We start from the raw sequence: 26019 nt of genomic DNA, 5'->3' as shown, positions 1-26019 counted from the left end.
CACAGGAAGGCCAAAATGACCAAGGACAACAACCACCCGAGCCGCTGCCTGTTCACCCCGCTACCATCCAGAAGGTGAGGTCAGTACAGGTGCATCAAAGCTGGGACCGAGAGACTGAAATACAGGTTCTATCTCAAGGCCATCAGACTGTCGAACTGCCATCACTAGCACAGAGGCTGTTGCCAACATAAACTTGAAATCCTTGGCCACTTTAATAAATGGATCACTAGTTACTTCAATAATCCCACTTCAATCATGTTTACATACATTGCATTACTCATCCCATATGTATATACTGTATTTTATACCATCTATTGCATCTTGCCAATGCCACTCTGTCATTGCTCATGCATTTATTTATATGTATATATTCTTATTCCATTACTTAGATGTGTGTATTAGGTAGTTGTGGAATTGTTAGATTTGAGATATTACTGCACTGTCAGAACTAGAAGCACAAGCATTTCGCTACACTCGCAATGACATCTGCTAACAATGTGTATGTGACCAATAAAATGTGACTTTTATGATTTATTATCCACCATCTGAGGAAGTGGAAACTCAAAACACTTAGCTCGATTGGTAACTTAAATATGAACTTGTTGCTAGATAGATTAATCAATTAGCCTACAAGACTATCAGTAAATATAATGTCCTACAGAAACTTTCCAGTGCTAGCCATAGGCTAAAAGATTAAGGGGGCTGTTTTGTTAGACTTCAGTGCGGCTTTTGACATTATCACTCATAGTCTGCTGCTGGAAAAATGTATGTGTTATGGCTTTAAACCGCCTGATATATTTTGGATAAAGAGTTACCTGTCTAACAGATCACAGAGGGTGTTATTTAACACAACATAATCCAGGTAGAATCAGGAATTACCCAGGGCAGCTGTCTAGGCCCCTTACTTGTTCCAATCTTTACTAACAACATGCCATCTATGTATGCGGACGACTCAACACTATACACGTCAGCTACTACGGCGATTGAAATTACTGCAACACTTAAAGAGCTACAGTTAGTTTCAGCAACTATTTTTGTTAACCTCTTACATTTAGATGTTCAGCTAGCGGAACACCGCTCCAATATCCAATGATAGGGCGTGGCGCGAAATACAAACTCCTCGAAAATCCAAAAACATAAATTTTTCTAACATATGACTATTTTACACCATTTTAAAGACAAGACTCTCCTTTATCTAACCACACTGTCCGATTTCAAAAATGCTTTACAATGAAAGCAAAACATTAGATTATGTCAGCAGAGTACCCAGCCAGAAATAATCAGACACCCATTTTTCAAGCTAGCATATAATGTCACAAAAACCAAAACCACAGCTAAATGCAGCACTAACCTTTGATGATCTTCATCAGATGACACTCCTAGGACATTATGTTATACAATACATGCATGTTTTGTTCAATCAAGTTCATATTTATATCAAAAAACAGCTTTTTACATTAGCATGTGACGTTCAGAACTAGCATACCCCCAGCAAACTTCCGGGGAATTTACTAACAATTTACTAAATTACTCACGATAAACGTTCACAAAAAGCATAACAATTATTTTAAGAATTATAGATACAGAACTCCTCTATGCACTCGATATGTCCGATTTTAAAATAGCTTTTTGGTGAAAGCACATTTTGCAATATTCTAAGTACATAGCCCTGCCATCACGGGCTAGCTATTTAGACACCCGGCAAGTTAAGCCTTCACCAAAATCAGATTTACTATAACAAAAATGTTCTTACCTTTGTTGTCTTCGTCAGAATGCACTCCCAGGACTTCTACTTCAATAACAAATGTTGGTTTGGTCCCAAATAATCCATCGTTATATCAGAATAGCGGCGTTTTGTTTGTGCGTTCCAGACACTATCCGAAAGGGTAAATAAGGGTCGTGCGCATGGCGCAATTCATGACAAAAAAAATCTAAATATTCCATTACCGTACTTCGAAGCATGTCAACCGCTGTTTAAAATCCATTTTAATGCCATTTTTCTCGTAAAAAAGCGATAATATTCCGACCGGGAATCTCCTTTTAGGTAAACAGACAAAGGAAAAGAAAGCTTTCGGTCGACGCGGGCACAAGCCTGAGTCTCACAGTACTGTAACCAGCCACTACCCAAACGCGCTACTTTGTTTCAGCCAGAGCCTGCAAAGCCACGATTCAGCTTTTTGCCGCCTTCTGAGAGACCATGTGAGCTGTAGAAAGTGTCACGTTATAGCAGAGATCCTTTGTAATTGATAGAGATGGCAAAGAAGTTCAAGAAATGGTCAGACAGGGTACTTCCTGTACAGAATCTTCTCAGGTTTTGACCTGCCATTTGAGTTCTGTTATACTCTGACACCATTCAAACAGTTTTAGAAACTTTGGAGTGTTTTCTATCCAAAGCCAATAATTATATGCATATTCTAGTTACTGGGCAGGAGTAGTAACCAGATTAAATCGGGTACGTTTTTTATCCAGCCGTGTCAATACTGCCCCCTAGCCCTAACAGGTTATATATACACACACACACACACACACACACACATAAAATCGGCCGATTTATCGGTATAGGCTTTTATTGCCCCTCCAATAAATCGGTATTGAAAAATCATAATCGGTCGACCTCTACTTCAAATGGATTCTGGCAGGTGAGGTTGGATGCAGCTAGCACCAAACTGGGTACAGTCAATACTCCCTTTGGAAGATATTCCTTTAAGAGGTTACCCTTAAGCATTAGTTCTTCACCTGAACTATTTCACAAGGCCATGGAAAGTGTCATTGAGGGGTTAGAGGGAGTTTGAGTGTATGTGGATTATTTTGTGGTCCACTATTCAGGACCACAATAAGCGGCAGGAAAATACTCCGCAGAGGGTTCAGAAGCATGCTTTGAAGTTAAAAATCGGGTTAAATGTTACAGTTTACAGTTACAGTTTAGTCATTTAGCAGACGCTCTTATCCAGAGCGACTTACAGTAGTGAATACATACATTTCATTTTAATTTCATGCATTAAAAAAAAATGTACTGGCCCCCCGTGGGAATCGAACCCACTGCCCTGGTGTTGCACACACCATGCTGGTGTTGCAAGCACCATGCTCTACCAACTGAGCCACAGGGAAGGCAGTTCTGAATGGAAATCACATTTCTTGGGGACAAGCTGTCCTCGGAGGGTGTGCAGCCTGATCATGCCAAGGTCGAAGTGGTGAGGGAGATGGCAAATCCCACAGATAGGAAAGGCATTCCAGCAGGTATATCTCACTGGTCACCCCCAAAGCCAATTCCCCCTTTGGCCGCCTTTCCTTCCAGTTCTCTGCTGCCAATGACTGGAACGAATTGCAAAAATCCCTGAAGCTGGAGACTCATATCTCCCTCACTAACTTTAAGCACCAGCTGTCAGAGCAGCTGACAGATCACTGCACCTGTACATAGCCCATCTGTTAATAGCCCATCCAACTACCTCATCCCCATACTGTTATTCTTTTTTTTTTGCCCCTTCGCACCCCAGTATCTCTACTTCCACATTCATCTTCTGCACATCTATCACTCCAGTGTTTAATTCCTAAATTGTCATTATTTTGCCACTATGGCCTATTTATTGCCTTACATCCCTAATCGTACTACATTTGCAGACACTGTATATAGATTTTTCTATGGTGTTATTGACTGTACGTTTGTTTATGTGTAACTCTGTTGTTGTTGTTTTACTCGCACTGCCTTGCTTTATCTTGGCCAGGTCGCAGTTGTAAATGAAAACTTGTCCTCAACTGGCCTACCTGGTTAAATAAAGGTGAAATAAAACAATTCTGTGTCTTTTAGGTATAGTAAATTATTTGGGGAAGTTGTACCAAACCTGTCAGCTAAAACAGTTTACTTTAACCCCTGTGCGGCCTCCGTCCCGCATCCAGCGAAAAATCATATCGCCATTAGCATATCAAAATGTAATAATTAAAAAAATAAAAAATTAATTCAAATTATATCGTTTTATAGATACACCTCTCCTGAATCGAACCACGTTGTCCGATTTCAAAAAGGCTTTACAGCAAAAGCAAAACATTAGATTATGTTAGAGTATATCGTAAAAGTAGCCACATAGCCATTTTCCGACCAACCACATGCATCACAAATAACCAAAAAACAGCTAAATGCAGCACTAACCTTTGACAATCTTCATCAGATGACACTCCTAGGACATCATGTTACACAATACATGCATTCTTTTGTTCGATAAAGTTCATATTTATATATAAAAACAGCATTTTACATCGGTGCGTAACGTTGACTAACTATTTTCCCTCAAATGCATCCGATGAAACAGAGCTACAATTTACTATTCGAAAACATTTTTAAAATGTAATATTGTCATTCTAAGATGTATAGATGAATATCTCTTGAAAGCACCTGTAATGCCAGATTTAAAATTAACTTTACTGGGTAATCATACTTTGCGATGAAAGGGGATGCGATACTCTGAAAAATAGGCTAACGTTACAGGTCAGCGCCATCTTGGAACAATCGCATATCACATCTAGTCTTGTATACTATTGTCAATAATCCCTTACCTTTGGTTGTCTTCATCAGAAAGCACTTCCAGGAATCCCAGGTCCACAACAAATGTATTTTCGTTCGAAAAAATTACTCCTTTATGTTCCAAGAGCTTGTTCTTGTTAGCGCGTCTGAAGGCTGATTCAAATGCTCCGTCGGCCACGGGACAGCCATTTCGAGAAAATGCATTTTTTTCCCATTTAGGTTCGTTCAAACATGTCAAACGTTGTATAACATAAATCTTCAGGGCGTTTTTCAACAAGAGAGCCAATAAGATTCGAGGGGGACGATTGCATTGTGTTTCAAAACGTTTCGAAAGGGGAGGGTAACCAGGGGCGCCGGCGTCATAATGGTGATGGCCCTCTCCATGTGACCACGTTCCACAGCGTCTCATTCATTCAGTTTAAACAGTAGGAGACTCAAACCACTTTGTAAAGACTGGGGACATCTAGTGGAAGCAATAGGAAGTGCTCAATGAACCATAGCTCACGGTGTGATTAATAGGCAACGTGAATAAGTTAAGTTCGCAATTCAGAATTCCACTTCCTGTTTCGATCTGTCTCGGGGTTTTGACTGCCATATGAGTTCTGTTATACTCACAGACACCATTCAAACAGTTTTAGAAACTTTAGGGTGTTTTCTATCCACAAGTATTAATTATATGCATATCCTAGCTTCTGAGTTTGAGTAGGAGGCCGTTTAAAATTTCAAAAATCGCTTTAGCGCCCCCTATCCTAGGGGAACGCCAAGAGGTTAAGATGCTCCTTCAGGACAAGACAGAGTCCTCATGGAACAGAGAACATGAAAGAGTGGAATGATGTAAAGAACATTTTGGCTAAAGAGCCAGTGCTAACTTTATTCGAACCTAACAGGCCTACTAAGGTGTCCACGGAAGCCTCCAAAGATGGCATTGGAGCAGTGCTGCTTCAGGAGCATCAAGGTATGTGGAAGCCTGTGGCTTATGAGGCATGATCTTTGACCGATGCTGAGAAGCGTTATGCTCAAATAGAAAATGAGTGCCTAGGGTTGGTCGTTGGTTGTGATAAGTTTCACTGTTACATTTATGGCTTACCAAAGGTGATTCTAGAAACAGACCATAAACCCCTTATTCCAATCTCTCAAAAAAAATCTAAATGACATGCCTCCTCGCCTTCAAAGGATGATGACGATGCTATGATTTTGTGCTAACCTACACCACCGTTCAAAAAGTTTGGGGTCACTTAGAAATGTCCTTGTTTTTGAAAGAAAATAAAAAAATGTGTCCATTAAAATAAGATCAAGAGTTAGCCATATCTCAGACCGGCCAATAAAAAGATTAAGATGGGTAAAAGAACACAGACACTGGACAGAGGAACTCTGCCTAGAAAGCCAGCATTCCGGAGTCACCTCTTCACTGTTGATGTTGAGACTGGTGTTTTGCGGTTAGTATTTAATGAAGCTGCAAGTTGAAGACTTGTGAGGCGTCTTTCTCAAACTAGACACTCTAGTGTACTTGTCCTCTTGCTCAGTTGTGCACCGGGGCCTCTCACTCCTCTTTCTATTCTGGTTAGAGCCAGTTTGCGCTGTTCTGTGAAGGGAGTAGTACACAGCGTTGAACGATATCGTCAGTTTCTTGGCAATTTCTCGCATTGAATAGCCTTCATTTCTCAGAACAAGAATAGACTGTTGAGTTTCAGAAGGAAGTGCTTTGTTTCTGCCCATTTTGAGCCTGTAATCGAATCCACAAATGCTGACGCTCCAGAAACTCAACTAGTCTACAGAAGGCCAGTTTTATTGCAGTTCAGCTATGCTAACATAATTGCAAAAGGGTTTTCTAATGATAAATCAGCCTTTTGAAATTATAAACTTGGATTAGCTAACACAACGTGCCATTGGAACACAGGAGTGGTAGTTGCTGATAATGGGCCTCTGTAAGCCAATGTAGATATTCCATTTTTTTTTTAAATGAGCCGTTACCAGCTACAATAGTCATTTACAACATTAACTACACTGTATTTCTGATCAATTGTGGGTTATTTTAATGGACCAATTTTTTTGTTGCTTTTCTTACAAAACAAGGACATTTCTAAGTGACCCCAAAGCTTTGAACGGTAGTGTATGTGCCTGGGTCAACTTTAGTGGTAGCAGATGCCCTCTCAAGTGCTCCACCAGTGGTGGCCCAAATCAGCCTCAGTCAGGTGTCTATGAAGGAGGTTGCCTTGCATGTGGATATGGTCATGCAGTCACTTCCTGTTTCTGAGCAGCAACTAAGGAGAATAGCTGAAGAGACCACAACAGATCCCATTCTTTTGAAGGTGATCCAGAATCTGGAAAATGGCTGGCAAAAAGGCTCTTGTAAGCAGTACTTCTCATTAAGCACAGAACTGTCAGTGGTAAATGGTGTGCTGTTGAAGAATAACAGAATGGTGCTACCTACTTCAATGCATCAGGAGATGATACAGAGAGCGCATGAAGAATATCTGAGAGCTGAGAAATGTAAGAGAAGGGCCAGGAGAGTCCCTTTATTGGCCAAATATACATTCTGATACTGAGCAAATGGTGGGAAACTGTGACATCTCAAATTTCATTAGACAGCTCAAGAAGCCCGTGGTTATGGGAAAGGTAACCACCACAACCTGGGAGAAGGATGGAGTCGACTTGTTTCACTGCAATGGTAAGGACAATTTCTTGATTATCGACTACTTGTCAAATTACCCTGAAATTGCACTCTTGTCCAGCACAACAGCAAAGACTGTCATTTTGCATTTGAAATAATTTTTTTTGCAAGGCATGGGATTCCACATTTCTGACAATGCACCTGAGTTTAAGACATTTGCAGAGCATTAGGAGTTCACACATATAACCTCTAGTCTGCTATATCATAAAAGTAACAGAAAGGCTGAAAAAAGTGGGCAAATCGTGAAGAGACTTAAAAAAAGGCAGCACACTGATCCATACGTGGCTTTATTGTCTTAAAGAGCAGCACCCTAGGAATGTGGCCGGTCACCTGCAGAAATCGTAAATGGGACGCAAGTTGCATTCCAGGTTGGCTATTTTCTGCCTGAATGATTGCCCAGGCCGTCATTGTAAATAAGAATTTGTTCTTTTAAAAAAAGATATATATTTCACCTTTATTTAACCAGGTAGGCTAGTTGAGAACAAGTTCTCATTTGCAACTGCGACCTGGCCAAGATAAAGCGTAGAAATTCGACGCATACAACAACACAGAGTTACACATGGAATAAACAAAACATACAGTCAATAATACAGTAGAACAAAAGAAAACAAAAAGTATATATCCAGTGAGTGCAAATGAGGTAAGTTAAGGCAATAAATAGGCCATGGTGGCGAAGTAATTACAATGTAGCAATTAAACACTGGAATGGTAGATGTGCAGAAGATGAATGTGCAAGTAGAGATACTGGGGTGCAAAGGAGCAAGATAAATAAATAAATACAGTATGGGGATGAGGTAGGTAGATAGATGGGCTGTTTACAGATGGGCTATGTACAGGTGCAGTGATCTGTGAGCTGCTCTGACAGCTGGTGCTTAAAGCTAGTGAGGGAGATATGAGTCTCCAGCTTAAGAGATTTTTGCAGTTCGTTCCAGTCATTGGCAGCAGAGAACTGGAAGGAAAGACGACCAAAGTAGGAATTGGCTTTGGGGGTGAACAGTGAGATATACCTGCAGGAGTGCATGCTACGAGTGGGTGCTGCTGTGGTGACCAGTGAGCTGAGATAAGGCGGGGCTTTACCTAGCAGAGCCTTGTAGATAACCTGTAGCCAGTGGGTTTGGCGACGAGAATGAAGCGAGGGCCAACCAACGAGAGCATATAGGTCACAACGGTGGGTAGTGTATGGGGCTTTGGTGACAAAACGGATGGCACTGTGATAGACTGCATCCAGTTTGTTGAGTAGAGTGTTGGAGGCTATTTTATAGAGGACATCACCGAAGTTGAGGATCGGTAGGATGGTCAGTTTTACAAGGGTGTGTTTGGCAGCATGAGTGAAGGATGCTTTGTTGCGATATAGGAAGCCGATTCTAGATTTAATTTTGGATTGGAGATGCTTAATGTGAGTCTGGAAGGAGAGTTTACAGTCTAACCAGACACCCAGGTATTTGTAGTTGTCCACGTATTCTAAGTCAGAGCCGTCCAGAGTAGTGATGCTGGATGGGCGAGTAGGTGCGGGCAGTGATCGATTGAATAGCATGCATTTAGTTTTACCTGCGTTTAAGAGCAGTTGGAGGCCACGGAAGGAGAGTTGTATGGCATTGAAGCTCGTCTGGAGGTTAGTTAACACAGTGTCCAAAGAGGGGCCAGACTATACAGAATGGTGTCGTCTGCGTAGAGGTGGATCAGAGAATCACCAGCAGCAAGAGTGACATCATTGATGTATGCAGAGAAGAGAGTCAAGAATTGAACCCTGTGGCTCACCCATAGAGACTGCCAGAGGTCCGGACAACAGGCCCACCGATTTGACACACTGAACTCTATCAGATAAGTAGTTAGTAAACCAGGCGAGGCAATCATTTCATAAACCAAGGCTGTCGAGTCTGCCAATAAGAATGTTAGGATTGACAAAGTCGAAAGCCTTGGCCAGGTCGATGAATACGGCTGCACAGTAATGTCTCTTATCGATGGCGGTTATGATGTCGTTTAGGACCTTGAGCGTGGCTGAGGTGCACCCATGACCAGCTCAGAAACCAGATTGCATAGCGGAGAAGGTACGGTGGGATTCGAAATGGTCGGTAATCTGTTTGTTAACTTGGCTTTCGAAGACCTTAGAAAGACAGGGAAGGATAGATGTAGGTCTGTAGCAGTTTGGGTCTAGAGTGTCACCGCATTTGAAGAGGGGGATGACCCCGGCAGCTTTCCAATCTTTGGGAATCTCAGACAATACGAAAGAGATGTTGAACAGGCTAGTAATAGGGGTTGCAACAATTTCGGCAGATAATTTTAGAAAGAGAGGGTCCAGATTGTCTAGCCCGGCTGATTTGTATGGGTCCAGATTTTGCAGCTCTTTCAGAACATCAGCTATCTGGATTTGGGTGAAGGAGAAATGGTGGGGGCTTTGGCGGGTTTCTGTGGAGGGTGCCGGGCAGTTGACCGGGGTAGGGGTAGCCAGGTGGAAAGCATGACCAGCCGTACAGAAATGCATATTGAAATGATCAATTATAATGGATTTATCGGTGGTAACAGTGTTTCCTAGCCTCAGAGCAGTGGGCAGCTGGGAAGAGGTGCTCTTATTCTCCATGGACTTTACAGTGTCCCAGAACCTTTTTGAGTTAGTACAACTGTATGCAAATTTCTGTTTGAAAAAGCTAGCCTTAGCTTTTCTAACTGCCTGTGTATATTTGTTCCTAACTTCCCTGAAAAGTTGCATATCTCGGGGGCTATTCGATGCTAATGCAGAATGCCACATGATGTTTTTGTGCTGGTCAAGGGCAGACAGGTCTGGAGTGAACCAAGGACTATATCTATTCCTAGATAAACAAATTTGAGTGGGACATGCTTATTTAAGATGGTGAGGAAGGCACTTTTAAAACCTCTTACATCTAGACGTTCCGCTAGCGGAACACCTGCTCCAATATCCAATGATAGGTGTGGCGCGAATTACAAATTCCTCAAAAATACAAAAACTTCAATTTTTCAAACATATGACTATTTCACAGCATTTTAAAGACAAGACTCTCCTTTATCTAACCACACTGTCCGATTTCAAAAAGGCTTTACAGCGAAAGCAAAACATTAGATTATGTCAGCAGAGTACCAAGCCAGAAATAATCAGACACCCATTTTTCAAGCTAGCATATAATGTCACAAAAACCAAAACCACAGCTAAATGCAGCACTAACCTTTGATGATCTTCATCAGATGACACTCCTAGGACATTATGTTATACAATACATGCATGTTTTGTTCAATCAAGTTCATATTTATATCAAAAAACAGCTTTTTACATTAGCATGTGACGTTCAGAACTAGCATACCCCCCGCAAACTTCCGGCGAATTCACTAAGAATTTACTAAATTACTCACGATAAACGTTCACAAAAAGCATAACAATGATTTTAAGAATTATAGATACAGAACTCCTCTATGCACTCGATATGTCCGATTTTAAAATAGCTTTTTGGTGAAAGCACATTTTGCAATATTCTAAGTACATAGCCCAGGCATCACGGGCTAGCTATTTAGACACCCGGCAAGTTTAGCACTCACCAATATCAGGTTTACTATTATAAAAGTTTGATTACCTTTTGTTGTCTTCGTCAGAATGCACTCCCAGGACTGCTACTTCAATAACAAATGTTGGTTTGGTCCAAAATAATCCATCGTTATATCCGAATAGCGGCGTTTTGTTCGTGCGTCCCAGACACTATCTGAAATGGTAAATCAGGGTCCGGCGCATGGCGCAATTCGTGACATAAAAAATCTAAATATTCCATTACCGTACTTCGAAGCATGTCAACCGCTGTTTAAAATCCATTTTTATGCCATTTTTCTCGTAAAAAAGCGATAATATTCCGACCGGGAATCTCCTTTTAGCTAAACAGAGGAAAGTAAACAAAGCTTTCGGTCGACGCGGGCACGAGCCTGAGTCTCACAGTACTGTAACCAGCCACTACCCAAACGCGCTACTTTTTTTCAGCCAGAGCCTGCAAAGCCACGATTCAGCTTTTTACCGCCTTCTGAGACCCTATGGCAGCCGTAGGAAGTGTCACGGGACAGCTAAGATCCTCACTCGTCAATAAACAGAGACAAGAAGAACGACACCTTGTCAGACAGGCCACTTCCTGCCTGAAACCTTGTCAGGTTTTTGCCTGACAAATGAGTTCTGTTATACTCACAGACACCATTCAAACAGTTTTAGAAACTTTAGGGTGTTTTCTATCCATATGTAATAAGTATATGCATATTCTAGTTACTGGGTAGGAGTGGTAACCAGATTAAATCGGGTACGTTTTTTATCCAGCCGTGAAAATACTGCCCCCTAGCCATAACAGGTTAAAGAATAGCCACGCATCATCTACTGACGGGATGAGGTCAATGTCATTCCAGGATACCCCGGTCAGGTCGATTAGAAAGGCCTTCTTGCAGAAGTGTTTCAGGGAGCGTTTGACAGTGATGAGGGGTGGTCGTTTGGTCGCAGACCCATTACAGATGCAGGCAATGAGGCAGTGATCGCTGAGATCTTGATTGAAAACAGCAGAGGTGTATTTGGAGGGCGAGTTAGTTAAGATGACATCTTTGAGGGTGCCCGTGTTTACGGATTTGGGGTTGTACCTGGTAGGTTCATTGACAATTTGTGTGAGATTGAGGGCATGAAGCTTAGAATGTAGGCTGGCCGGGGTGTTAAGCATGTCCCAGTTTAGGTCACCTAGTAGCACGAGCTCAGAAGATAGATGGGGGGGCAATCAATTCACATATCGAGGGCACAGCTGGGGGCAGAGGGAGGTCTATAGCAAGCGGCAACAGTGAGAGACTTGTTTCTGGAAAGGTGAATTTTTAGAAGTAGAAGCTCGAATTGTTTGGGTACAGACTTGGATAGTAATACAGAACTCTGCAGGCTATCTTTGCAGTAGATTGCAACACTGCCCCCCCCCTTTGGCCGTTCTATCTTGGCGGAAAATGTTGTAGTTAGGGATGGAGATTTCAGGGTTTCTGGTGGTTTTCCTAAGCCAGGATTCAGACACGGCTAAGACATCCGGGTTGGCAGAGTGTGCTAAAGCAGTGAGTAAAACAAACTTAGGGAGTAGGCTTCTACTGTTAACATGCATGAAACCAAGGCTTTTACAGTTACTGAAGTCAACAAATGAGAGCGCCTGGGGAGTGAGAGTGGAGCTAGGCACTGCAGGACCTGGATTAACCTCCACATCACCAGAGGAACAGAGGAGAAGTAGGAGAAGTGTACGGCTAAAGGCTATACGAACTGGCCGTCTAGCACATTTGGAACAGAGAGTAAAAGAAGCAGGTTTCTTGCTAGCCCCAGCAAGTTAGCCTTTTGGGGACGTCGCGATGGGGGTAAGTTTGTTTTGCCTCTTCGTGCGGTGACGTCGTTAGACCAGTCATGGAATTAGTTGGGTTCCAAGTAGCTCTAGATAGCTAGCAGGCCGTTTAGCAGAATGGGCCATCAGCGGACATCGCGCCTGAGGGGCCTGTTGGAATCCTCGGGCAGATTATGTCAGTATTCCAGTCGTAGAGGATCGGCGGGGTTCCGTGCCCCGTACCGGCAGCAGAAGGGGTCCGGATATTGTAGCCCAGGAGTGGGCTTCGGTGGTAGCACAGGAGCCCTGGCCTAGCTAGCTTCAGGCTTGCTCCGGGATGGAAACGCTAGCCAGGAGTAGTCACCCGGGATTGCGGTTAGCTAGTTGCAAAGATCCAGATGAAAATGTTCAGAGTTTGCGGTAGGAATCTGGGGATATGGGTAAAAAAATATATAAAATAATAATAATAATAATAATAATAATAGGTCCGTTATGCACTGGTTTGAGTCATGTTGTTCGAACTGGCGAGAGCTTTCTGAGCTAAAGGTTAGCTGATGACCGCTAGCAATGGTATGCTGACTGATAGCTGGTAGGTGGTTAGCTGGCTAGCTTCAGTTGAGGGATTCCAGATCCGAAGTAAATACAAATACTTTAGAAGAAGAAAAAAAACTGATCCACGCCACATTGGGTGAGGCGGGTTGCAGGAGAGTATTTAGAAGTTGAGGTTTAGGAAAATATTTTTAAAAGATATGCGAAGAAAAATATGTAAAAAGATATATACAAGGGACACGACAGGATAGGACAAAGATGTCTGACTGCTACGCCATCTTGAAAAAAAAGAAAAAAAAAAGAAACTGACTAGCCTAGTTAAATAAAAACATGATAACAATAAATAATAATAAATGTGTATGTTCGTAAAAAAACAAAAAAAGAAGATGAATTGATGTGGTTCTGAGTGATTGTTTACAACACTGTTATGACACCTGTGGTATGTGTGGCAATGGCGGAATAACATTAAAAACATGTTAACTATGATTGATGGTCGTCTTTGCTCGCTTTAACCAACAAAGTAATACAGAAGGATGTACACTACTAGATGTTGTAGACCAGTCCTTATTGCCTTTTTACCACTGACCAATATAAAGCGCTAGGTCAGGGGTCATCCACAATGTACAACAGTGTAATCAAGGTATAAAACAATTATGTTATTATCATAATTTAAATGTAAGAAGAGGAGGGCTTAGAGAGAGAGCGAGAAAGAGAAAGAGTCGGAGTGCATTCTACCTGTTTCATGTTGTTAAGGATGGCCCTCATCTCCAGCTCCAGGTTCCTCATGGCCAGTTCCACCTTGTGCTTCTCCTCTGCCTCGGCCCGGAGCTCCTCCTCCTTCCTCCGCAGCATCTCCCGGGTCTTGTCATACAGCATGGAGGCGTTCCGGTGCTTCTCCTGCTCCTGCTTCAGCTGGAACCTACAGCACATAGAGCAGAGAGACAGAACACAGAGAGAGCAGAGGGTCACATCTACACTTACTGTGTTAGCAGAGACAGAGAGTGAAAGGAAAGATGATAAAAATCAAAGGGTGAGAGAGAGAGATTTGAAAGAGCATTAAAATATGAAAAGGTTCATTGAGAGGGAGAGAAAAATATATTTTCTCACAGAACGACAAAAAAGACATCAACTCTTTGGCTAACTTACTTAAAGTTGTTGAGGTCCGTGTCCAACTCAAGCTGCCGGTGATCCAGGGCCTGCTTGCTGTCCCGGCTTTCCTCCAGTGAGGCCATCAGCTCGCACTGCTCGGCCTCCAGCTGGCTCACCTTGTCAGACAGGCGCCCATGGCGGCCCCGCTCCCTCTGGATGGTGCGCTCATACTCGTGGAACATGTTCTGGAGCTTCACGATGCTCACAGAGTCTGAGGGGACAGAGGGGTGGGAAGGGAGTAGGGTTAGAGCCTTGTGGTCTTCCTCAATTCATCTTTCTTGGATTCCTCACCTCCTTCTCAAAATGCATTGGAGATAAATGTCAAAGGGGAGGGACCTTGGATCTTCTCCTCAAATACTAAAGAGGCAAGGAGATAGAATGCGAGGAATCATGGAAAGACCGTTTGAGATAGAGCCTAGGATACAAAGTATACATTGTGGTTATAAGATATCAGCTGATATTATGTACAGAGATGGATTTAGACATACATGTGTCACAGCAATTTGGCACTGCCCAATCATCACAAAAAAAACTTGGTTAAAGTGGTAGATTTTAGCCATGTGTACCTAAAGTGGCCGAGTCGAGCTGTTTGATGAGAAAAGAGGCGTGACGGTAGCCAGAGGTGGGGTCTTCGAGGTCAGATGTGGCCGTGTCCGATGACTGTGTGAGCTCATCAAAGTCCTCCGCCATCTCCATCTCGCCAGCAGTCTGAGGTTGGGGACCCCACATAAAACAGATCAAAGATTTCCACTACATACCAACTTTTAAACATGGATATAGTGTATGTTTGAAGGTAATTTGTAAATTTTTACTAAACGCATGACATTTTCTTAAAGGGACACTGCACTCCAAAATCAACAATTGTCAGATGTTTTCAGACCTCAAAAGTCCACATCCCAAACCATCAGTTTAGAACTGAGGGGATTGACATTAAACTCTCAAAAATGTATTGTGTAACTCAATGAAGTCACTTAAAAAAATGTAGCACATTAATTGGAAAGGAAATGCAGAAATATTTCATTTACATAAGTATTCACATCCCTGAGTGTCAGAATCACCTTTGACAGCAATTACAGCTATGAATCTTTCTGGGTATGTCTCTAAGAGCTTTGCACATCTGTATTGTACAATATTTGACCATTATTATTTTCAAAATTCTTCAAGCTCTGTCAAATTTGTTGTAGATCTGTCAGGGATTTCGTCGTCGTCAGACGATATGGCGAAATCATCGTCGGAAAAGGAGGACCAATATGCAGCAGAATTGTGTTGGCTCATCTTGAACATTTATTAGACTCAAAATGAACATACAAAATAACAAAACGAACTCACGATATAGACAGTGTTTTCAGGCTCACATACGCTAGACAAGAAACAATCTCCCACCAATGACAAACACAAACACACCCTAATATATGGGACTCTCAATAAAAGGCAAAGAGAAAACACCTGCCTTCAATTGAGAGTCCCAACCCCAATTAATCAACCATAGAAACACACTCACTAGACTCCACATAGAAATACATAAACATAGACCATAAACCAAAATCAAAATCACGGAAATACTAAATCAAACGCCCTTTTACCAAAACACCACCCCGAACCACATAAAACAAATACCCTCTGCCACGTCCTGACCAAACTACAATACAATGACAATTAACCCTTATACTGGCCAAGACGTGACACTACTACCCCCCCCCCCCCCCCCTAAAAGGTGCTAACCCCGGAAGCACCTCCAGAAAAACAAAAACCCCAAACAACAACAAAAATCCCCCTAAAGTAAAGGGAGGGAAGGGAGGGTGGCTGCCGTCACCGACGGCACTTGTGCTACACCCCCCCTCCCCAACCCACCTATGCAGGTGGTGGTTCAGGCTCCGGCCTATTGTCCTCCAGATTGCCGACCCCGATCAGCCTCGGACCGTAGGCAGACTCCCCTTGCTCTGGATCCTGGGCAGACCTCTTCTCCACCCTGTATACAGACTCATTAATTGAACAGTTAATCATTTTAAGTTCTGGATTGTCAGGCTTACTCAGTTCAGGGTTGCTGCTCGACTCCCTTGGTTCTTCGTAATCGGCAGACTCTGGGCCGATGGGCCGCTCTGGCGTCTCCGGGCAGTCGGGCCGCTCTGGCGACTCCGGGCAGTCGGGCGGCCCTGGCGACTCCGGGCAGTCGGGCGGCCCTGGCGACTCCGGGCAGTCGGGCGGCCCTGGCGACTCCGGGCAGTCGGGCGGCCCTGGCGACTCCGGGCAGTCGGGCGGCCCTGGCGACTCCGGGCAGTCGGGCGGCCCTGGCGACTCCTGACTGACGGGCGGCCCTGGCGACTCCTGACTGACGGGCGGCCCTGGCGACTCCTGACTGACGGGCGGCCCTGGCGACTCCTGACTGACGGGCGGCCCTGGCGACTCCTGACGACGGACGGCCCTGGCGACTCTTGACTGACGGGCGGCCCTGGCGACGTCGGACTGGGATGACGCACTTGAAGCCTGGTGCGTGGTGCTGGTACTGGACGTACCAGACTGGGAACACGTACCTCCAGGCTAGTGCGGGGAGCGGGAACAGGACGAGTCGGACTGGGCTGACGCACGTCCGGGTCCGCACGAGAGACAGGAACTGGAAACACCGGGCTATGGAGGCGCACAGGCAGTCTTGATCTTACCTCCTGCACAACCCGTCCTGGCTGGAACTAGTAGCCCTGTATGAGCGGGGTGCTTGTACAGGGCGGACTGGGCTGTGCAGGGGCCTGATGGTAGCCGTGCGTAGAGCGGGAGTTGGGTAGCCTGGTCCTCGGAGGCGTACCGGCAACCATATGCGCTGCGCAGGCATCCTCCTACCAGGCTGGATGCCCACTCTAGCACGGCACCTGCGAGGGGCTGGAATAACGCGCACCGGACTGTGCGTGCGTATGGGTGAGATAGTGCGCTCTTCAGCGAAACATGGCGCCCTCCACCTCATACGCTCCTCCATATAACCACGGGTAGCTGGCTTCTGGCTCTTCCTTGGCCTAGCCAAACTACCCGTGTGCCCCCCCCCAAAACAATTCTTGGAGGTGCCTCTCGTGCTTCAACGCCAGTCGTGTTCCTCGGAAACGTTCCCGGTCCTTACCAGCCATTCTCCATGGGCCCTCTCCGGCCATAACTTGCTCCCATGGCCATATCTCCCGTTTGTCCAATTCAAAATCCCTCTGCTGCTTGGTCCTGATTTGGTGGGAGATTCTGTCAGGGATTTCGTCGTCGTCAGACGATATGGCGAAATCATCATCGGAAAAGGAGGACCAATATGCAGCAGAATTGTGTTGGCTCATCTTGAACATTTATTAGACTCAAAATGAACATACAAAATAACAAAACGAACTCACGATATAGACAGTCTTCTCAGGCTCACATACGCTAGACAAGAAACAATCTCCCACTAATGACAAACACAAACACACCCTAATATATGGGACTCTCAATCAAAGGCAAAGAGAAAACACCTGCCTTCAATTGAGAGTCCCAACCCCAATTAATCAACCATAGAAACACACTCACTAGACTCCACATAGAAATACATAAACATAGACCATAAACCAAAAACTCGGAAATACTAAATCAAAACGCCCTTTTACCAAAACACCACCCCGAACCACATAAAACAAATACCCTCTGCCACATCCTGACCAAACTACAATGACAATTAACCCTTATACTGGCCAGGACGTGACAAGATCATTGCTAAACAACAATTTTCAAGTCTTGCCAAACATTTTCAAGCAGAATTAAGTCAAAACTGTAACTCTACCACTTTGGAACATTCACTGTCTCTTGGTAAGCAACTCCAGTGTAGACTTGGCCTTGTGTTTTAGGTTATTGTCCAACTGAAAGGTGAAATAATCTCCCAACGTCTGATGGAAAGCAGACAACCAGGTTTTCTTCTAGGATTTTGCCTGTGCTAAGCTCCATTCCGTTTCTTTATCCTGAAAAACTTCCCAGTGCTTAATGATTACAAGCATACCCATAACAAGATGCAATGCTAGGTTTAGGACCATATTGTAGCTTAGAGACCCCAACTGATGTATAAAACAGTCTTAAAAATATCTACTTGGTTTAGATACAAGCATCATGAAACCTATAGCACAATTAATAAATTACACATTGTGTACATCAGTTTTTTGGACCAAACTTGCTTACAACTTATTCCATGTGGTTTCTTCCTTCAGACTCCATGAAATGATTACCTCTTCTAAATATTTGGTCACATGATTCATTTTGTGTATGGTTTCCTAGAAACAAGGGGTGGTTCAACTAACCCTTTGGCACAACTTACCCCACTCTCCCCATAGGTACCATTGATTTGCATTGGATTTTTGTCACAAATCCTAAAATGTTAGCATGTGGAAATAGTGCCAGGGAAACAAACTCAGAGCATGGATAAGTGTCATACCTTGTCCATAGATTGCTTAAGGGGAAAGGAAGCCAATATAGTGATTTTGTAATTTGGCTGAATTACAGACAAAAAGTTAAATTTATTGCATTCTAACTAGTTTCCTCGATAATTTCTCGATAGTTGCTTAATAACATTAGCAGCAGGGCTCTAGACATTTATTTTCCCAGTGCCACGTAAGAAAATGGAGATGATAGCCTATAATTAATAAAGTATTCTAATAATAATAAAAATCTATCCAGGGAATGCATGATTGATATTTTGATGTGCAACCTGTCAAAATAGGATCCAGAATTATCAGATTTCCTTTGGTCTCTTTAGCGATGAATTTGCTGACATCTTTTTGCATAGGCTATATATCTAGACTATAGCTGTCTCCACATGCTTCAAGATGGCCACCATTGTTCCTGTACCCAAGGCAAAGGTAACTGAACTAAATGACTATCGCTCAGTAGCACTCACCTCTGTCATCATGAAGTGCTTTGAGAGACTAGTCAATATCATATCACCTCCACCTTGGCTGTCACCCTTAGAACCACTTCAATTTACTTAACGCCCCAATCGGTACACAGACGATGCAATCATCATCATCACACTGCCCTAAGCCATCGGGACAAGAGGAATACCAATTAGAGATCGACCGATTTATCGGAATGGCCGATGAAATAATTAACTTAATTATTTCAAGTTTTCATAATCGGTATTTTTGGACACCGATTATGGCCGATTACAATGCAATTCTCGAGGAGACTGCGTGGCAGGCTGACTATCTGTTACATGAGTGCAGCAAGGAGCCAAGGTAAGGTGCTAGCTAGCATTAAACTTATCTTAACATAATCACTAGTTAAACTAGTAATATCATCAACCATGTGTGGTTATCTAGCTTGTCCTGCGTTGCATATAATCGATGCAGTCCTGTTAATGTATCATTGAATCACAGCCTACTTCGCCAAACAGGTGATGATTTAACAAGCGCATTCGCAAAAAAGCGCTGTTGTTGCACCAATGTGTACCTAACCATAAACATAACTGCCTTTCTTAAAATCAGTAGTTTTATATTTTTTTAAACCTGCATATTTAGTTAATACTGCCAGCTAACATGAATTTCTTTTAACCTCTTGGGGCTAGGTGGGACGCTAGCGTGCCACCCGTGGTGCACTCCATCAACAGCAGGTGCATTTCAAGAGCGGCAAATTTGAATCCAAATAAATGTCAAAATTCAAATTTTTCAAAAATACAACTATGTTACACCATTTGAAAGATAAACATCTCCTTAATCTAACCACGTTTTACGATTTCAAAAAGGTTTTACGGCGAAAGCATAAATTTAGAGTATGTTAGGACAGTACATTTACAAGAGTTGTGTGTAATGTTTTGTCAAGTCAAAGACAGGGTCACCAAAACCATAAAACCAGCTAAAATGATACACTAACCTTTTACAATCTCCATCAGATGACACTCCTAGGACATTATGTTAGACAATGCATGCATTTTTAGTTCTATCAAGTTGATATTTATATCCAAAAACAGCGTTTTACTATGGCATTGATGTTGAGGAAATCGTTTCCCTCCAATAACCGGCAGTCAAGTCAGCGTCACAAATTAAATAATTAAAATTAGAAAACATTGGTAAAATATTATATTGTCATTTAAAGAATTATAGATTTACATCTTTTGAACGCAATCAACTTGCCAGATTTAAAAATAACCTTACTGGGAAATCACACTTTGCAATAATCTGAGCACTGTGCCCAGAAAAATACGCGTTGCGATACAGACTAGACGTCATGTTGGGGAGATCTAAAATCGAAAATACTATGTAAATAATCCATTACCTTTGATTCTCTTCATCAGATGTCACTTCCAGGTATCACAGGTCCATAACGAATGTAGTTTTGTTCAAAAAAGCTCATCATTTATGTCCAAAAATCTCCGTCTCGTTAGCACATGATGTAAGCCAGCCGGACTTCTCGTCATGAACGAGGGGAAAAAATATATTTCCGTTCGTTCAAACATGTCAAACGTTGTATAGCATAAATCATTAGGGCCTTTTTTAACCAGAACATGAATAATATTCAAGGTGGACGAATGCATACTCTTTTATAACGTATTGGAACGAGGGTACCCAACATGAAGTAGCGCCAGGTGTCTAATGGGACATCACCGTTCCATGGCTCTTGTTCGGTCAGATCTCCCTCCAGAAGACTCAAAACACTTTGTAAAGGCTGGTGACATCTAGTGGAAGCAATAGGAAGTGCCAAAATATTCCTAAACCCCTGTGTTTTTCAATGGGATAGGTTTAAAGTCAATACAACACATCAGGTATCCACTTCCTGTCAGAAAATGTCTCAGGGTTTTGCCTGCCAAATGAGTTCTGTTATACTCACAGACACCATTCAAACAGTTTTGGAAACTTTAGAGTGTTTTCTATCCATATATAATAAGTATATGCATATTCTAGTTACTGGGTAGGATTAGTAACCAGATTAAATCGGGTACATTTTTTTTATCCAGACGTGCAAATGCTGCCCCCTAGACCCAACAGGTTAACTAGGGAAATTGTGTCACTTCTGATGCGTTTTGTGCAAGCACAGTCAGGGTATATGCAGCAGTTCGGGCTGCCTGGCTCGTTGCGGACTGTGTGGAGACCATTTCTTCCTAACAAAGACCATAAATTAATTTGCCAGAATTGTACATAATTATGACATAACATTGAAGGTGGTGCAATGTAACAGCAATATTTAGACTTAGGGATGTCACCCGTTAGATAAAATACGGAACGTTCCGTATTTCACTGAAAGAATAAATGTTTTGTTTTCGAAATGATAGTTTCCGGATTTGACCATATTAATGACCTAAGGCTCGTATTTCTGTGTGTTATTATATTATAATTAAGTCTATGATTTGATAGAGCAGTCTGAGCGGTGGTAGGCAGCAGCAGGCTCATAAGCATTCATTCAAACAGCACTTTCCTGCATTTGCCAGCAGCTCTTCGCTGTGCTTCAAGCATTGCACTGTTTATGACTTCAAGCCAATCAACTCCCGAGATTAGGCTGGCAATACTATTAGAACATCCAATAGTCAAAGGTATATGAAATAGTCCTATAATAACTACAACCTAAAACTTCTTACCTGGGAATATTGAAGACGCATGTTAAAAGGAACCACACCTGCTTTCACATGTTCTGAGCAAGGAACTTAAACGTTAGCTTTTTTACATGGTAAATATTGCACTTTTACTTTCTTCTCCAACACTGTGTTTTTGCATTATTTAAACCAAACATGAACATGTTTCATTATTTATTTAAGACTAAATTGATTTTGATGGATTAAGTTAAAATAAGTGTTCATTCAGTATTGCTGTAATTCTCATTATTACAAATATATGTATATAAAAAAAATTATAATAATAAAAAAAAAATCTGCTGATTAATCGGTATCGGCTTTTTTGGGTCCTCCAATAAAATCGGTATCGGCGTTGAAAAACCGTAATCGGTCGACCTCTAATACCAATGCAAGAATGCTGTTCATTGATCATAGCTCAGCATTCAACACCATAGTACCCTCCAAGCTCATCATTAAGCTTGAGGCCATGGAGCTCAAGCCCACCATGTGCAATTGGGTCCTGGACTTCCTGACGGGCCGCCCCCAGGTGGTGAAGGTAGGAAACAACATCTCCACTTCGCTGATCCTCAACACTTGGGCTCAACAAGGGTGCATGCTCTGCCCCTCCTGTACTCCCTGTTCACCCATGACTGTGTGGCCATGCACGCCTCCAACTCAAATCATCAAGTTTGCAGACGAAACAACAGTAGTATGCTTGATTAACAAACAACGACCAGACAGCCTACAGGGAGGAGGTGAGGGCACATGGTGTGTGGTGTCAGGAAAACAACCTCACACTCAACGGCAACAAAACAAAAGGAGATGATCGTGGACTTCAGGAAACAGCAGAGGGAGCACCCCCCTATCCACAACGACGGGACAGTAGTGGAGAAGGTGGAAAGTTTTAAGTTCCTCGGCGTACACATCACGGACAAACTGAAATCGTCCACCTACACAGACAGTGTGGTGAAGAAGGCGCAACAGCACCTCTTCAACTTCTGGAGGCTGAGGAAATTTGGCCTGTCACCTAAAACATTCAAACCTTTACAGACGCATGCACAATTAAGAACCTCCTGTCAGGCTGTATCACCGCCTGGTATGGCAACTGCACCGCACACAACCGCAAGGGTCTCCAGAGGGTGGTGTGGTCTGCACAATGCATCACCGGGGGCAAACTACCTGCCCTCCAGGACACCTCCAGCACCCAATGTCACAGGAAGGCCAAAATGACCAAGGACAACAACCACCCGAGCCGCTGCCTGTTCACCCCGCTACCATCCAGAAGGTGAGGTCAGTACAGGTGCATCAAAGCTGGGACCGAGAGACTGAAATACAGGTTCTATCTCAAGGCCATCAGACTGTCGAACTGCCATCACTAGCACAGAGGCTGTTGCCAACATAAACTTGAAATCCTTGGCCACTTTAATAAATGGATCACTAGTTACTTCAATAATCCCACTTCAATCATGTTTACATACATTGCATTACTCATCCCATATGTATATACTGTATTTTATACCATCTATTGCATCTTGCCAATGCCACTCTGTCATTGCTCATGCATTTATTTATATGTATATATTCTTATTCCATTACTTAGATGTGTGTATTAGGTAGTTGTGGAATTGTTAGATTTGAGATATTACTGCACTGTCAGAACTAGAAGCACAAGCATTTCGCTACACTCGCAATGACATCTGCTAACAATGTGTATGTGACCAATAAAATGTGACTTTTATGATTTATTATCCACCATCTGAGGAAGTGGAAACTCAAAACACTTAGCTCGATTGGTAACTTAAATATGAACTTGTTGCTAGATAGATTAATCAATTAGCCTACAAGACTATCAGTAAATATAATGTCCTACAGAAACTTTCCAGTGCTAGCCATAGGCTAAAAGATTAAGGGGGCTGTTTTGTTAGACTTCAGTGCGGCTTTTGACATTATCACTCATAGTCTGCTGCTGGAAAAATGTATGTGTTATGGCTTTAAACCGCCTGATATATTTTGGATAAAGAGTTACCTGTCTAACAGATCACAGAGGGTGTTATTTAACACAACATAATCCAGGTAGAATCAGGAATTACCCAGGGCAGCTGTCTAGGCCCCTTACTTGTTCCAATCTTTACTAACAACATGCCATCTATGTATGCGGACGACTCAACACTATACACGTCAGCTACTACGGCGATTGAAATTACTGCAACACTTAAAGAGCTACAGTTAGTTTCAGCAACTATTTTTGTTAACCTCTTACATCTAGATGTTCCGCTAGCGGAACACCGCTCCAATATCCAATGATAGGGCGTGGCGCGAAATACAAACTCCTCGAAAATCCGAAAACATAAATTTTTCTAACATATGACTATTTTACACCATTTTAAAGACAAGACTCTCCTTTATCTAACCACACTGTCCGATTTCAAAAAGGCTTTACAACGAAAGCAAAACATTAGCTTATGTCAGGAGAGTACCCAGCCAGAAATAATCACACACCCATTTTTCAAGCTAGCATATAATGTCACAAAAACCCAGAAGACAGCTAAATGCAGCACTGACCTTTGATGATCTTCATCAGATGACACTCCTAGGACATTATGTTATACAATACATGCATGTTTTGTTCAATCAAGTTCATATTTATATCAAAAAACAGCTTTTTACATTAGCATGTGACGTTCAGAACTAGAATTCCCACCGAACACTTCCGGTGAATTTACTGAATTACTCACGATAAACGTTCACAAAAAACATAATTATTAAAAAAATTATAGATACAGAACTCCTTTATGCAATCGCGGTGTCAGATTTTAAAATAGCTTTTCGGCGAAAGCACATTTTGCAATATTCTGAGTAGATAGCCCGGCCATCACAGGCTAGCCATTTTGACACCCACCAAGTTTAGCACTCACCAAACTCAGATTTACTATAAGAAAAATTGGATTACCTTTGCTGTTCTTCATCAGAATGCACTCCCAGGACTTCTACTGCAACAACAAATGTTGGTTTGGTTCCAAATAATCCATAGTTATATCCAAATAGCGGCGTTTTGTTCGTGTGTTCAAGACACTATACGAAGGGTGACGCGCCGGCGCGTATCGTGACAAATTTCAAAATATTCCATTACCGTACTTCGAAGCATGTCAGACGCTGTTTAAAATCAATTTTTATGCGATTTTTCTCGTAAAATAGCGATAATATTCCGACTGGTAGACGTCGTTTTCGTTCAAAGACTGAAAATGTAAAATGGACTCTTCACGTGCACACGCGCGCCCGTCTCATTGTTCTCAGATCGACCACTATCCAAATGCACTACTGTTTTTCAGCCAGGGACTGCAGACTCGTCATTCAACGTTCTGGCGCCTTCTGAGAGCCTATGGGAGCCTTAGAAAGTGTCACGTTACAGCAGAGATCCTCTGTTTTCAATAAAGAGGCTAAAGAAGGCCAAGAAATGGTCAGAGAGGGCACTTCCTGTTTGGAATCTTCTCAGGTTTTGGCCTGCCATATGAGTTCTGTTATACTCACAGACCCCATTCAAACAGTTTTAGAAACTTTAGGGTGTTTTCTATCCAAATCAAACAATTATATGCATATTCTAGTTTCTGGGCAGGAGTAATAAACAGATTAAATCGGGTACGTTTTTTTATCCGGCCGTGAAAATACTGCCCCCTATCCATAACAGGTTAAGATAGGAATGTGATTTTAGTTTTCTAACGAGATCATAGTTTTCATGTCTTTTGCACATTAACTAAGCCACGCCACAAATGAGGTCAGAAGAGCATATCAGTGTGATGGAACCGCCCTTTTCGTGTACAGTGCTTGAAAGGACTCGCTAAGAATTAACATACCAGACCAGCAGACGTGAAACGTGAACTAAACGTTAAATGGTTGAAACTCCCAGACCAGAAGACATGAGACCGTGGTGCACATATTGAAATGGTTAGAAACGAGGGATACACCGATATGACATTTTTGGCTGAAACCGATATCTGATATTTTCTTTGCCAGAAATCAGATACCGATTACCGATATTTAAAATTTTAGCGGCCTTTTAAGCATTCTAGTACAGTTAAATAGTTGACACACAAAAGTTATTTTGTTGGCATTTACGTATGTCCCCATTACCAGTAAAACATAATTAAAACCAATTTTTTTCACTTGTTGTGCGGTTTCGTTGTTCATTCTCAACCAGGATTTCATCATACATGTCAAGCAGTGAAGTTTCAGCCATGTCTGTTCGTGGCCTCTCTTCCTCGGTGCGCACTGTCACTGTGTCCATTTCCAGCTGTGTCTT

General features: G+C 42.6%; 1 protein-coding gene across 17 annotated transcripts in view; it reads right to left on the bottom strand.

The window, feature by feature from the left end:
- ankrd26 (ankyrin repeat domain containing 26) overlaps positions 1 to 26019 on the bottom strand; it is a 162850-nt gene that overhangs the window by 71543 nt on the left and 65288 nt on the right. For all 17 annotated transcript variants that reach the window (XM_045688039.1, XM_045688040.1, XM_045688036.1 and 14 more), the window contains 3 exons: positions 14764 to 14905; positions 14195 to 14408; positions 13784 to 13967 (listed from right to left, as the gene is read on the bottom strand). In XM_045688039.1, the coding sequence (XP_045543995.1) occupies positions 13784 to 13967; positions 14195 to 14408; positions 14764 to 14905 (540 nt within the window). The remainder of the gene's footprint in view (positions 1 to 13783; positions 13968 to 14194; positions 14409 to 14763; positions 14906 to 26019) is intronic.

Source organism: Salmo salar, chromosome ssa10 (assembly GCF_905237065.1).
Source record: "Salmo salar chromosome ssa10, Ssal_v3.1, whole genome shotgun sequence".
Taxonomy (NCBI): Eukaryota; Metazoa; Chordata; class Actinopteri; order Salmoniformes; family Salmonidae; genus Salmo; species Salmo salar.
Note: the sequence above shows the minus strand (reverse complement) of the source record. Positions and strands in the feature narration are given on the sequence as shown.